Genomic DNA, 12623 nt, shown 5'->3' on the forward strand with positions numbered 1-12623 from the left:
AGAGAGAGAGAGAGAGAGAGAGAGAGAGAGAGAGAGAGAGAGAGAGAGAGAGAGAGAGAGAGGTGTCATACTAAAATGTGCGAAATACTTATCCATAGTATGTTACACTCTTTGTAATAACACAGAAAAATATTCCTTCTTGATATAACCCGTTTCACGATAGCTTAGGCGCGATGCTACGATAATTATGCTTAAAAATTTATGTTCAATATTATGTATTGTTAACACAACGAAGGATTTTCTTTTATAACCATAGAAAGCTTACAGTTTCTTCTACCTTTAATTGCATTATTAATTACGACAGATTTTCAGTGACTTATAATGTATTAACGATAGAAGAAACTCGAAGTTCTCTATCATATACAAGAGAAAATTCTTTCTAGTTAACCATACTAACGATACTTGACATAACATTGATCTCTAATTACCTATAATTACCGTAGAAGTCGCATCGAATAATTTATCCTGAAGTCGTTAGATCAAACGTGAATATTTTTCTATCGTGTTATTTTACAGAGTGCATATTAGGGATAGTATTTCGTGCATTTCGTAATTTTCTAATAAGATGGTTACGAAAGGAAAATGTATAAAGAATCAATCGTGATAAATCTTCGTTAATTTAATATTCTATAAAAAACGATGAGAGAATTTGATGCGGCAAATATTATATTATTTGCAGGTTCCATACGTTTCCATCGCTTTCTCTCTTTCGACTTTCTTATTTACAGAAGTTTATTACGATTTAAATTTGTCCTATTTTTATTAATAATTCATAATCTTGTCATGTAATCGGGAGTGTGCGTAGCAGCCATCGACGCGAGCTTAGGCGCGGCGAGACGTGGGAACGGCGACGACGCCACGCTTCTCCTTCTTCCCCCCGCCGCCGCCGCCGGCAGCCAATGCTTGAGACAGTAGGCCGTGCTATGGCTCGAGCGGTTCGAGCCTTTCCTTTGGCGCGCAAGGCGCGCTCTCATTTGCATAATTTAAAAAATTTATATTTCGATTATTAGCAGACCAAACTCATAACAATATTGGACTTTTATGTTCATCTCGATCCCATTTACCTTTTTACGAACAGTGACCAGTATGTTCTGGGACTCCCTGTATACTTTTATGGTTGAAAAAATTACATTTATTTATGTATTAAATGAATCCAAGATAATACTGTTCATCAAATTCAATCAAAATGATACATATATATGACATATATCACAAAAATTTAAGATGATGCTTTGAAACCTAAGTAATACACATTAGCTTTCTCTACAAAAATAATGATATTTTGCGCAAAACGTTTTGCGCCACTTATAATAATGGATATTTCTATGAACTAAAACGTCTACTCTATTAGTATTCTTTGGCCAGTATTTATAATTAAGATATTGGTTGCTTTGCGTCCATACAAGAGTATAATTAAAAATAATAATAATATAAAGCAGACAAATAAATATTTTATTATAACTAAATGTTTTATTATAAATAAATAGTTTTTTAAAAAACGCTGCTAACTCTCCGAATATATATATTAATTGTCACTATATTTATTTTTCCCCCTCCTTTGTGCGTGTGTATTCGGTTTAGCAGCATTAAGTTTGTTGAAAAAATATTTATAATAAAACATTTAGTTATAATAAAATATTTATTTGTCTGCTTTACATTATTATTCTTTTTCAATTACATTTTTGTATGAGCGTAAACCAGCCAATATCTTAATTATGAATACCCACATAGAAACGAAACCTGCAATGGACGTCCATTGAACGTCTGACATGGAAGTCTGGAACTTCCAGTGGACGTCCATTGAACATCCAATACAGAGTCGTTGGAAATCCACAGTTCCGCATTGCGTACGTCCATTGGACCTTCATTGGGCGTCGTCAAGGATGCCTATTGGACGTTGTGTGAATCGTTGGTGAGGGCTTCATGGAGCCTTGATAGACGTCTGGCGAATGTTTCGTGGATCAATACATATAAAAAATGTATTTTTAATAAAATGCAAAAGTGCCTTTATTCAAGAATATTTTATACTTAAAATGCATTAAATATAAATAATTCTTGATTAAATGTATTATTATATTTTTTATAAATATTTTATTAAACATATTATTTTTTTTAAATAAAGTTTTGGTAAACCTTTACAAAAGGAGACTCAGCTCCGATAATCTTGACCTGGACATATGTTATCAAAGTTACACTCCTGAGTAATGTTAAAGAAATTTTAGCTGCCGCTCGTGATTCGTTAAAAAGTTATTAACAAAAAAGTTTCATAAATACGATACATGATATCTCTGTTTTACTTAAAGTCGCAAACCTATGTGGTACAGGAAACTCGTGGGCGGAGTGCAAAGGGAGGGTTTCACCCTCTCCCTATATCCTTGTATTAAATTTTATAAAGCACGCATTTTTGCGTAGCTTAAAATAAGAAAATCAATTAATTTATTATTATCCTAATCTAAACCTAAGTATTATTATCCTAATCTAAATCCTATAAAAAAATATAGGTGGATTTTAACGAAAGGGGATCCAGTCCAAATAAATGATAAATTCATTATTAAAATAAAGCACGCATTTACGCTTAATTATTAGAAGCTTGCCGTAAGAAAAAATTATGCAAAAATTACTGCACAAAAAATTGCATATTTTTGTGCATAAATTTTTGCAGTTTTTACAGGCTCGAATATATATATATATATATATATATATATATATATATATATATATATATATATATAGAGAGAGAGAGAGAGAGAGAGAGAGAGAGAGAGAGAGAGCGCTTTTATGTAATTATTTATAAATTTATATAATTTTACACACACACACACACACGCGCGCGCACACACAAATACACACACACACAAATACACACACACACACACGCGCGCGCGCGCACACACACACACAAATACACACACACACACACACACACACACACACACAGAAAAAAAAGCCAATAACATATGTAATTGCGAGCTACTAACTACATAAAATACCCACATAACATCGGACATTCTATGTATATGCATTTTTTCTCCATAATGTGAAAAAAATATCTTGTATGTTAAATGTATATACATCTCATATACATGAATTGAATATACATTATGGTATGTAATGTGTATATCCATTAATGTATTTGGTATGTATATACAGCGTATAATGTTAAATGTATATACATATTATATACATGATTCGAATATACATTATGGTATATAATATGTATATCCATTAATGTATTTGAAATGTATATACAGCGTACAATGTTAAATGTATATACATATTACATACATGATTTGAATATGCATTAATGGATATACATATTATATACTATAATGTATATTCGAATCATGTATATGAGATGTATATACATTTAATATTGTACGCTGTATATACATTCCAAATACATTAATGGATATACATATTATATATCATAATCTATATTTGAATCATGCATTGAGATGTATATACATGTAACATTGTACGCTGTATATACATTTCAAATACATTAATGAATATACATATTATATACCATAATGTATATTTGAATCATGTATATGAGATGTATATACATTTAACATTGTACGCTGTATATACAAATGGTATATAATGTGTATATCCATTAATGTACTTAGTATGTATATACAGCGCACAATGTTAAATGTATGTACATTTTATATGCAAGATGTTTTTCCTCTATAACGTGAACTTGCACGCCCACGCGCAGGGAGTAATTTTCGCAATCACCGCTAGGTGATGCAACTTAGTCCTTTCTCCGGAGTCAAGTGATGCTCTCTTGCATATATAAGGAGGTCACTTGCAACTCCAAAATCAGATCTCATATCTCATTTTTATTAATTACCGTGCCTTAAATACGGTATCGCACGCAACAATCTCCCACAAATTTGTATCATGTATATTCTATGTACATATTATGCATGTGCAATAAATGATAAATGGACGTACATGATGTATATACATGCAGTATACGAATCATGTACATGTGTATATACTTCCGATGTGCAATGGATATTTTTCTTGTAACGTTTGCATATACATTTCATATCCAGTGGATGTACGGTGTATTAAAAAACCATATACATAGTATATACAATAAAAAATAAACTGTTTTGTGGGAAATACGTTAATGAATCTCATTCCGATAATATTTATATATTCTATGTCATATCCTCTATATGTACATTGTAGTAGAAAAGTGTGTACATTGATGTATATATAATGTATGTACATGACATATACCCAAATGTTTTATAGGTATATACACAGAATATGTAAATAATATACATTTCATATACATGTGTACATACAGAAGATCTTCAATGTACATCATAACGGTAACATTTGCACATTCTATGTATATCCCATCTATATACAGTGCATCACGGAAGTATATACATAGTATATGTAATATACATGGATGTATATACATTGTATATACTACGTATATTCTAATGTTTTGTGGGTACTGAATACAATAATATTTACTGTTAATGCTCTAACACTCTTCTTTTTCTTCTTTCTTACACACACACACACATTCTCTCTCTCTCTCTCTCTCTCTCTCTCTCTCTCTCTCTCTCTCTCTCTCTCTCTCTCTCTCTCTCTCTCTACTTCTTTCTATAAAAGTCGCTGTTTCTCCTTCTGTTTCCTTTTCTGCTTTTTCTTTTTACAAAAGTCGAATCTCTCTCTTTCTCCTACCAATCTATTTGCTTTCCTTCTTCTTTTTTTCTAAAAGATTATAAAATTTTAAAGATATTATTGTTATTCCCTATATTATATTATTACTTAATATATCTCTTTATTACTTATTTTATTACTTATACACTTTTGATATAACCAATTTTGACTTGAAAACACAACTGTCAAACACAACTGTCAAACACTACGAAGCATGCGGCTCAATGATCAGCGAAAGAACCAATCAGCATCGCGGATTAAAGGCAACAATTCTTCGAGACTTTCGAGGTGACTTCGATACATTCGATAAATAAATAACATGTCTTTTTTAGAAAAGGAGGATATTATAGTACCATAATAAAGTACACATTCTAAGCTTTAAAAAGCATACCTATAGAAGTATTTTATGATTTATCTTAATCTTCAATATATATTCCAAGAAAAAATGAAGAATTTATAAAAAAAAAAACACAATTTTTTTAAATTAAGAGCTTTGAAATCTTGTATTTTGTAAAATAAATTTTTGTAATTTTTTTTTAACTTACTGAGCTCATAAAGTATCATATAACAAAATAATATCTTATAGTTTTAAAGTAATTTGAATGAATTTGTAAAAATGGCAAGTGAAATCAAGTGGAGAATTTTATATAATAAAATATTATGTTTTAATTACTAATATTCAAAATATTAATTTTGCATTAAAATTACATTAAACTTCTAGTTTGAAGAATGTTTTATTAGAATCAATCGTTTTAAAAAATATTTTTTTAGTTAGACGGATACTAGGGGCCTATTTGTGCCAAGCGCGGACTCACGCGGGCGCTTGGCACTTGCCGCTACTCTAGGTCACTAACAAAATGGGAGGACTTTAAAAAAATACTAGCTCTTTTAATTATAGTTTTGAAAAATAACTTGATGAACATTTTTATGTGAAATTTTTTGCTGTTTCGATTGCCGGTATTAATAAAAAAAAGTTTAATTAAAAAGTTATTTGCCAAAAACCTCAATTTTGCATTTATTTACTACTTTAAAAAAGTAAACAATTTTTTAAAATATTTTGGATATATTGAAAAAGAAATTCCCGTTGAGTTTACACTGTATTAAATTTTTCCGCAGTCAAAGTTTAAGGACACTCCACTATTATATGAAAGGATAATGAATATGTATTATATTTTTACAATTATTATATCAAAGAGATGTTACTTAATCCGACCTCGTAACTGAATAATGTGGGCCGCGGATAAGTATTCGGCGAACTGTAATATGTAACAAAATAATTATAAAATCGTGCAACGCTGAACGTGACAATTAAAAATAAGCACACGGACCTAATTAGAATAGGATAAGCAGAATTCAGACGCAGCAGTCTTGCCGAGTATCAGGGACGTTGATCGGCAAGGATGCTCGCTAATCCAGAAAGCTGGGATAAAAGGGAAGCGATCGAAGACAAGATAGGCTTAGTTAAAATCGATCTGTCTAGTACTGCGGTCGCGTAATTGTTAATCGTAAAAGTAATCTGTCGCGTAAAGTGACTTAGTGGAATAAAGTGTACATAATATCTAAATCGTGAGTGCCTCATTTAAACCCCAGTCCCTGGGAACACTTTTTCGAGCAAACAAAGTGCCTTCAACAATAAAAGACCAGCGCGCAGCGGTGCGAAGGCCCCGGGCGGAAAACGGACCCCCAACGTGCACGGAGCGGCATAACAGAGTGCTTGAGCTTATTATGAAAATCGAAGATGTTTTAAGTAATTTCACATATACGCATGCAATTGTTCCTGTAAGGGTCGATCTTGATTTTTATAATTGTTTGCTCTCAAAAGCATTTAGATTAAACTAAATTGAAACAAGATCATGCAATATTTAATAAAATAACTTAAGAAAATAAATTGAAATTCAGATACTTATGTGCCTATAGTAAATATTCTGCAAGATACCTATACAAATATTAGAATTTCTACATAAATAATGTAGGGGAAGGCGGGGTGAAACGGGGAGCGGGGCAAAATGGTGAGTTGGGAATAATTTTTTAACAACAAAGTGCCATCTGGTGGCAATAGCTTAAACTTTGTCAGAAAGATCTCCGGGATAATTTTATACGTCTCAACTCGTTTCGATATTCTATGGCCTAACAGTGATATGTGGTCCTTTTTTAGAAGCCTTAATGTAATTTTTTCGCATTTTGAAGTGCCAGTAAGTATTAAAAACCCTATGTTCATACCAAAAATGGTTTTGTTATTCAAAAGTATGCCCCTTAAAACTTTGATATTGCTATTACTTGTTGCGAAATGTTAATTTGCAATTGCAAAACAGATCGTAACTTAAAAATATGCAATGGAGGCAAAACGGCGTGGGGCAAAACAGAGAGCTTCTCGGGAGCTTCTCGACCTTTCCAAAAAAGGTCGAGGTCGACCTCCAACCCAGGGTCTATCGGCTCCCAAGAAAAGTCGAGGTCGATCTCCAACCCAGGGTCCATTTGCTGCCAAGAGAGCTCGGAGTCGACCTTCGACTTAGAACAAATTAGCTAGTGGCTGAGTGAAATAAAAGTTTATTTTTTTAAATTATTTTTTTATTGCGGGCTTTTGTGCCTCTGTAACGAGTTGAATATTTCAAATAAATTGACGTTTATTGCTAATATAAGTCGGTCCCCATTGTGCCCCACCCCTGGGGCAAAATAGGGAAAATGTAACTTTTTGGAAAATGGATATTTCACATAGTTTCCGTTCACAATTTGAAACGTTCTAAATTTTTGTAAATGTGTTACGAGTCACTGTAAACGTAAACGCAGTGTTTCCGAAAAAACTCATGCATTTTGAATACACAAATTGACATTAAATGTTACGATCCCCGTTTTGTCTCGCTTTCCCCTATAGTTTTTATTTAAGTATATTTTGTATTTGAATTACATCATATTGTTGATTACATTATTAAAGGTTCTGATCCTGTGTTAATTAAAATGCATTAATTCTTCTAGGGACCGACATTGGACTTTTCGTTTAGACAGTATCTGCTGTTAGAGACGAACCATACCCAAAGAAACCAACTAAAATTCTCTCTTCTCAAATGATGTCTTTACCTTTTCATGGTTTTGTCTAACTGTTTTCTTAGCGATCGCCTTTTTATCGATCTAAACTTGTTATCTTCCGTTTATACTTTTTACACTTATGGGTTAGTTAAATCTTTTCCATGGTCTACACTTTTATTACTGCAGAGTTATGCATCTGTTGGGTTTTTAAAAAAATTATCATGTATTCTGGTTTATCTTCAAAAGAATTCCTGAGGATTATTAGTTCTAAAAGTAATTTTTCCCGATTTTTATCTGCTACATTCAGTTTTATATTATTTGGGTTTCCATTCTACTATGTTTTATGTGAATAACAAAACTCTTGAAAAATGTATGATTTTTTGACATATAAGATTATTGCTCTTTTTTAGGAAAACATAAGCTTTTAACAGACACGTTGAATCTGTTGTTTCTGAGTTTGTGATTTAGTATCATTTTGCTTGACATTATCGATAATTTGGCCTTAAACTCTCCTACACAATACCCATAATATATGTTACATTTTTATCTGTATTAAGTAAAATGAAGTAACGTATGTAAAGTGCTATTCACCTCAAAAGCAGTATTAAATAGTAAAGTATCTGGTTTTCAAGTAATTAATTTTCTTGAGTTATTTTATTAAATATTGCATAATTTTGTTTTAATTTAGTTTAATCTAAATGTTTTTAAGAACAAACAATTAAAAAATCATGGTAGGTAAGATCGATCATTACATGAACAGTTCGATTTTTATAATAAGCGCGAGCATTTCTCGAGATAAGAAACTTATATTTAAAATTAAAAAGTAACGGAAATTGTGATGACGAGCGTACTTTTGAGTAACGATAACGGTAATGAATTATTTTCGAAAATTGGTAAAGAGTAACGGTAACTTTTTAGAAAAAAGGACGGTAACGAGAATTAGTTGCTTTTAAAAAGTAACTTTACCATCCCTGTTAAAAATTGAAATTAAAAGGTCACTTTATATTATATATTAATTATATAACTTTGAACGTATAAATGTTCTTAAATCTAACAAATATTTTTTTAATTTATAAGAAATGCATTTAAAGAAATAAAATTTTATTTTAACAAAAATTTTTTTTAATGTAGGAGTTCTATTTAGTCTTAAGTACATATATTTTTATTTTACAAAATTTAAAGAATATGCTTTTAATATATTCAACTCGATTTTAAAAACGCACGATATTAAAGAATAAAAAGATTAATACAAAGATATTTTTTAATTGAAAAAGGATTCTCGATTACCCAAATAAATTATGTATTGACGTATGATGGAAGATCTCGCATTTTCTTAATAAAAGCTATCTAATCGTGCACTTCAATTCAACTTGTAAAAGCTCTTAATAAAACGTTTTTTTATCGAAAGTTCACAGATATCTCTGACGGGCAGAGCCAATAATTGATCAGAATAATTGTCGATAACGATGGCGATCGGTGAGGAGGTTGGCGATGAGGACGGTGGCGGCTTTAGTGATTTCACTACTGGGTCGATTCAAATGATCAATCGCATCGCGGTAGTTGCGGGTGATCCAATTGGCACGTTGAGACGCGACGACGTCGATGCCCGGCGCCATCAAGTCGACGACGTCGATCTCGACGATTCGAGTGAGGGTAATTCTTTTCTAACAGAGAGTGTGACAGTAACAATCGACGCGCCGATCGGAAAGCTAAGGAGAATGCCGAGAGTAGAAAAAACGATGGCGCAGATGGATGGAAACGCGATGTGCCAAAAGGGAGATTTCGATGATAAAGACCGTGTGAGCGAGCCGGCGAGTATGGTCGCCGGACCGCCCGACGGTGGTCTCAGGGCCTGGATGATTATGATTGGCAGTTTCACGATCAACGGTGTACTCTTCAGCATCATCAACACGTACTCTCTCATCTATCCGGAACTGCAAAAGCGACTGACTGAGGCCGGTGAGACGGAAGTTTCCTCTAAAGCAGGTGAGAAATTCTCCGCTGCGCGACGTTACTCTAAACGAAAACAATTTTATTGAAATGTTGAAAAAGTTAGTCAGGGATTTTAGATATGGATTTGAAAATAATTTCGTTTTGACCATTTGAATAATTATGTAAAATGCTTAAACACTGAACAAGATTACAAAAAGTTTGAATATTTTAACTGATTGAATAGTTTAACCGACTCGAGTGTTTTTTATAATTATTTTGATGACTTAGAAGAATTATTTTAAAATCTGTATATAATTATTCGAGATAGTTAATTTTTAAACATTTTAGCAAAATCGTTTTTTTCGTGAAAATGTGTAAAAAGCATTTCATGTATTTAATTTTCTATGTAAAATAGCAAAACGTATGTTAAAGATGTATTATTTCAAAACAATGAAAAAAATAAGAAAAACTATGGATTGTTTTATTTGTATTTGGAAATTAAAAAATTTGGAAATAATTTTTTGCCTTGATTCAAAATTCCATTAATAAAAAGTAGAAATGTACTGTAATAAAAATATCTTAAAAATTAATTATAAAATGATGCTGTTTTAATATAATAATAAAAGGTCGCTACATAATATCAATATCACTTTGTTTTTGTATTTCTTATACAAATATTAAAAACTTAAGAAACATAAATGCAAACTAGGAAGTGTCTTCTATCAGATAATATTACAGATTTATAATATTGCTTTAAATGTAATAATTAAGTTTTTCGTTAAATAAGTAAAAATTTGTATCTCACTAAATGAAATTCAAAACTGACATTATATATATATAATAGACAGTATATACTTATTAAATGCTATATTTTTCTTTTTTTTGCATGTCAAATATTTTGTTCAAATTATATTATAACGTAAACATGGTTTCTAAAATATGCTTAATAAAAGAAATGTATTGTGTGTGTGTGTGTGTGTGTGTGTGTGTGTGTGTGTGTGTGTGTGTGTGTTTAAGAAATTATATTTACTATAATTTATTATATTGATCAGATTGTAAATACACTAAATAAAAATGTATAATAGCAATACTAAATATATTTTATATGTCATTTTTATATGTAATTTCGTGGTATTTACAGTACATTGAATATGATAAATTTTAGTATCGTTTCTGACGTATATACTTTAAGTTTATTAAGAAATAAAATTAAAATAATAATAAATTAAATGTATTATTAATTAGAGAAATTAGCAATATTTTAGTATGATTTGCAATATTTTAAAAACATTGTAGTTATTTTAATAACTTTTTAATAATATTTCAGAAAGGTTGCAGATTTTTTCAGTAACCTTTTAGCAACCTTTTTTAAATTAGGTTTTAAATGCAAGGATTGCAGACGTTTTGTTATTTTAAAACACAAGAAATACGTACAACACAATTTTGAAATTTATATTACTAAAAGTATTTGCAAAATAATGAAAAATTTTTTATTATAAATATATAATTAATTAAAATTTTTTATGTCAATTATTAAAGCGCATGTAAATAAGATATGTATATTTGTTTATAAAAAATAAATTTTTATATTTAATATTACAAAAGCAATTTGAAGTACTTATCACAAGAATTACTCACGGATTAATATTACTTACTTTCAAAATACTTTCCATATTTACATAACAGTTTTTTGCGACTTTATAATTACAACAAATAACATATAAGCGTTTATGTTTTATTATCTATCTTTCTTAATTATATAAAACTCATGAATACTATTTTTATTGGTTCTAACTGGTCGATATAAAGAATGGACTAAGGATCGCGATAGATAGACGAACGCCCGCTATTGAAAGCGTAATATTACATATAAGGCTTATGTTTGTCTCTTTTCTAGCACTTTATTGATTATTTTGTCCCCATGTCGATAATTTTTATATATTTAGATTTGTAGTAATGCTGCTTTAATTAGCAAAATGTGCAATTGCAATTTTATATAAAGAAATTTTACACATTTTATGGATAAAGAATATTTATGTTTTCATATTTTTTATATTTTATACGTAAAGTTTTATATAAAATATTTATATTTTTAATAATGATAAGTTAATTTCTCCGACCGAGAAATGTTTTAAACATATAAATGAAGTTAAGATTTGGTCTGCAGATCTATATTTTTATGTATAAAGAAAATTATATAAGTAATTTATATTAATAATAAATTTGTATCACTTCTTTATAATTTGAACTTGTTAAAATTATTCACAAAATTCTTCTTTTTATAGATTTCTTCATGCATAAAAATATAAAAATACAAACATACACATAGATATATGTATATTTGCGAAAATTTTGCACAAAAGATCAAGTGTTAAATCGTTGATTTATGATAGACAAGAATGCTGACAAAAATTAATTCAGGTATTTCTCTTTGTTCTGGAATAATGTATAAGTCTGATTATTAATTTGATTAAAATATAATATATGAAAGCTGAAGAAGACTTAATAAGTCGAAATGTTCTATCGATATGGATATTTAAGCAATTTTAATAAATTTGTCAATAATTATACCAAAATTAGTTGCTCGTTTTTTGTTTTGAGATATTTATTATTTTTATTGCTTTATATATTATGCGCGAGTAGTAAAATTTTCTTTTATTTCAGAAATTTGTCAAGATGTTAGTAATTATTATCACTGTTGAAAGTGCTGGAGTGTTTATTCAATGATAAGGCATGAATATGGATTGCGATTCTTGGTTCTTAAAATAAAAAAACGCGCATTTTATCGATATAATGTTTCTTAAATTATTATATTGTTATTTGATATTATTAGAAAACAACAGATGTTTTTGTTGATACATAAATTTTTCCTATTATTATTTAATATAATCTTATTAACTAACATTATATAACATTAACCAGCGACATATATAATATTAATTAATTTATTCATTATTATATTCATTGTACCATGA

The 12623-nt window shown here is 29.8% G+C and overlaps 1 protein-coding gene across 1 annotated transcript in view; it reads left to right on the forward strand.

Moving 5' to 3' along the window:
- LOC105831307 (monocarboxylate transporter 10) overlaps positions 1-12623 on the forward strand; it is a 325574-nt gene that overhangs the window by 18156 nt on the left and 294795 nt on the right. The window contains exon 2 of the mRNA XM_036291331.1: positions 9125-9702. Coding sequence (XP_036147224.1) covers positions 9183-9702 — 520 coding nt within the window. The 5' untranslated portion in view covers positions 9125-9182. The remainder of the gene's footprint in view (positions 1-9124; positions 9703-12623) is intronic.

The sequence above is a fragment of the Monomorium pharaonis genome, chromosome 8 (assembly GCF_013373865.1).
Source record: "Monomorium pharaonis isolate MP-MQ-018 chromosome 8, ASM1337386v2, whole genome shotgun sequence".
Taxonomy (NCBI): Eukaryota; Metazoa; Arthropoda; class Insecta; order Hymenoptera; family Formicidae; genus Monomorium; species Monomorium pharaonis.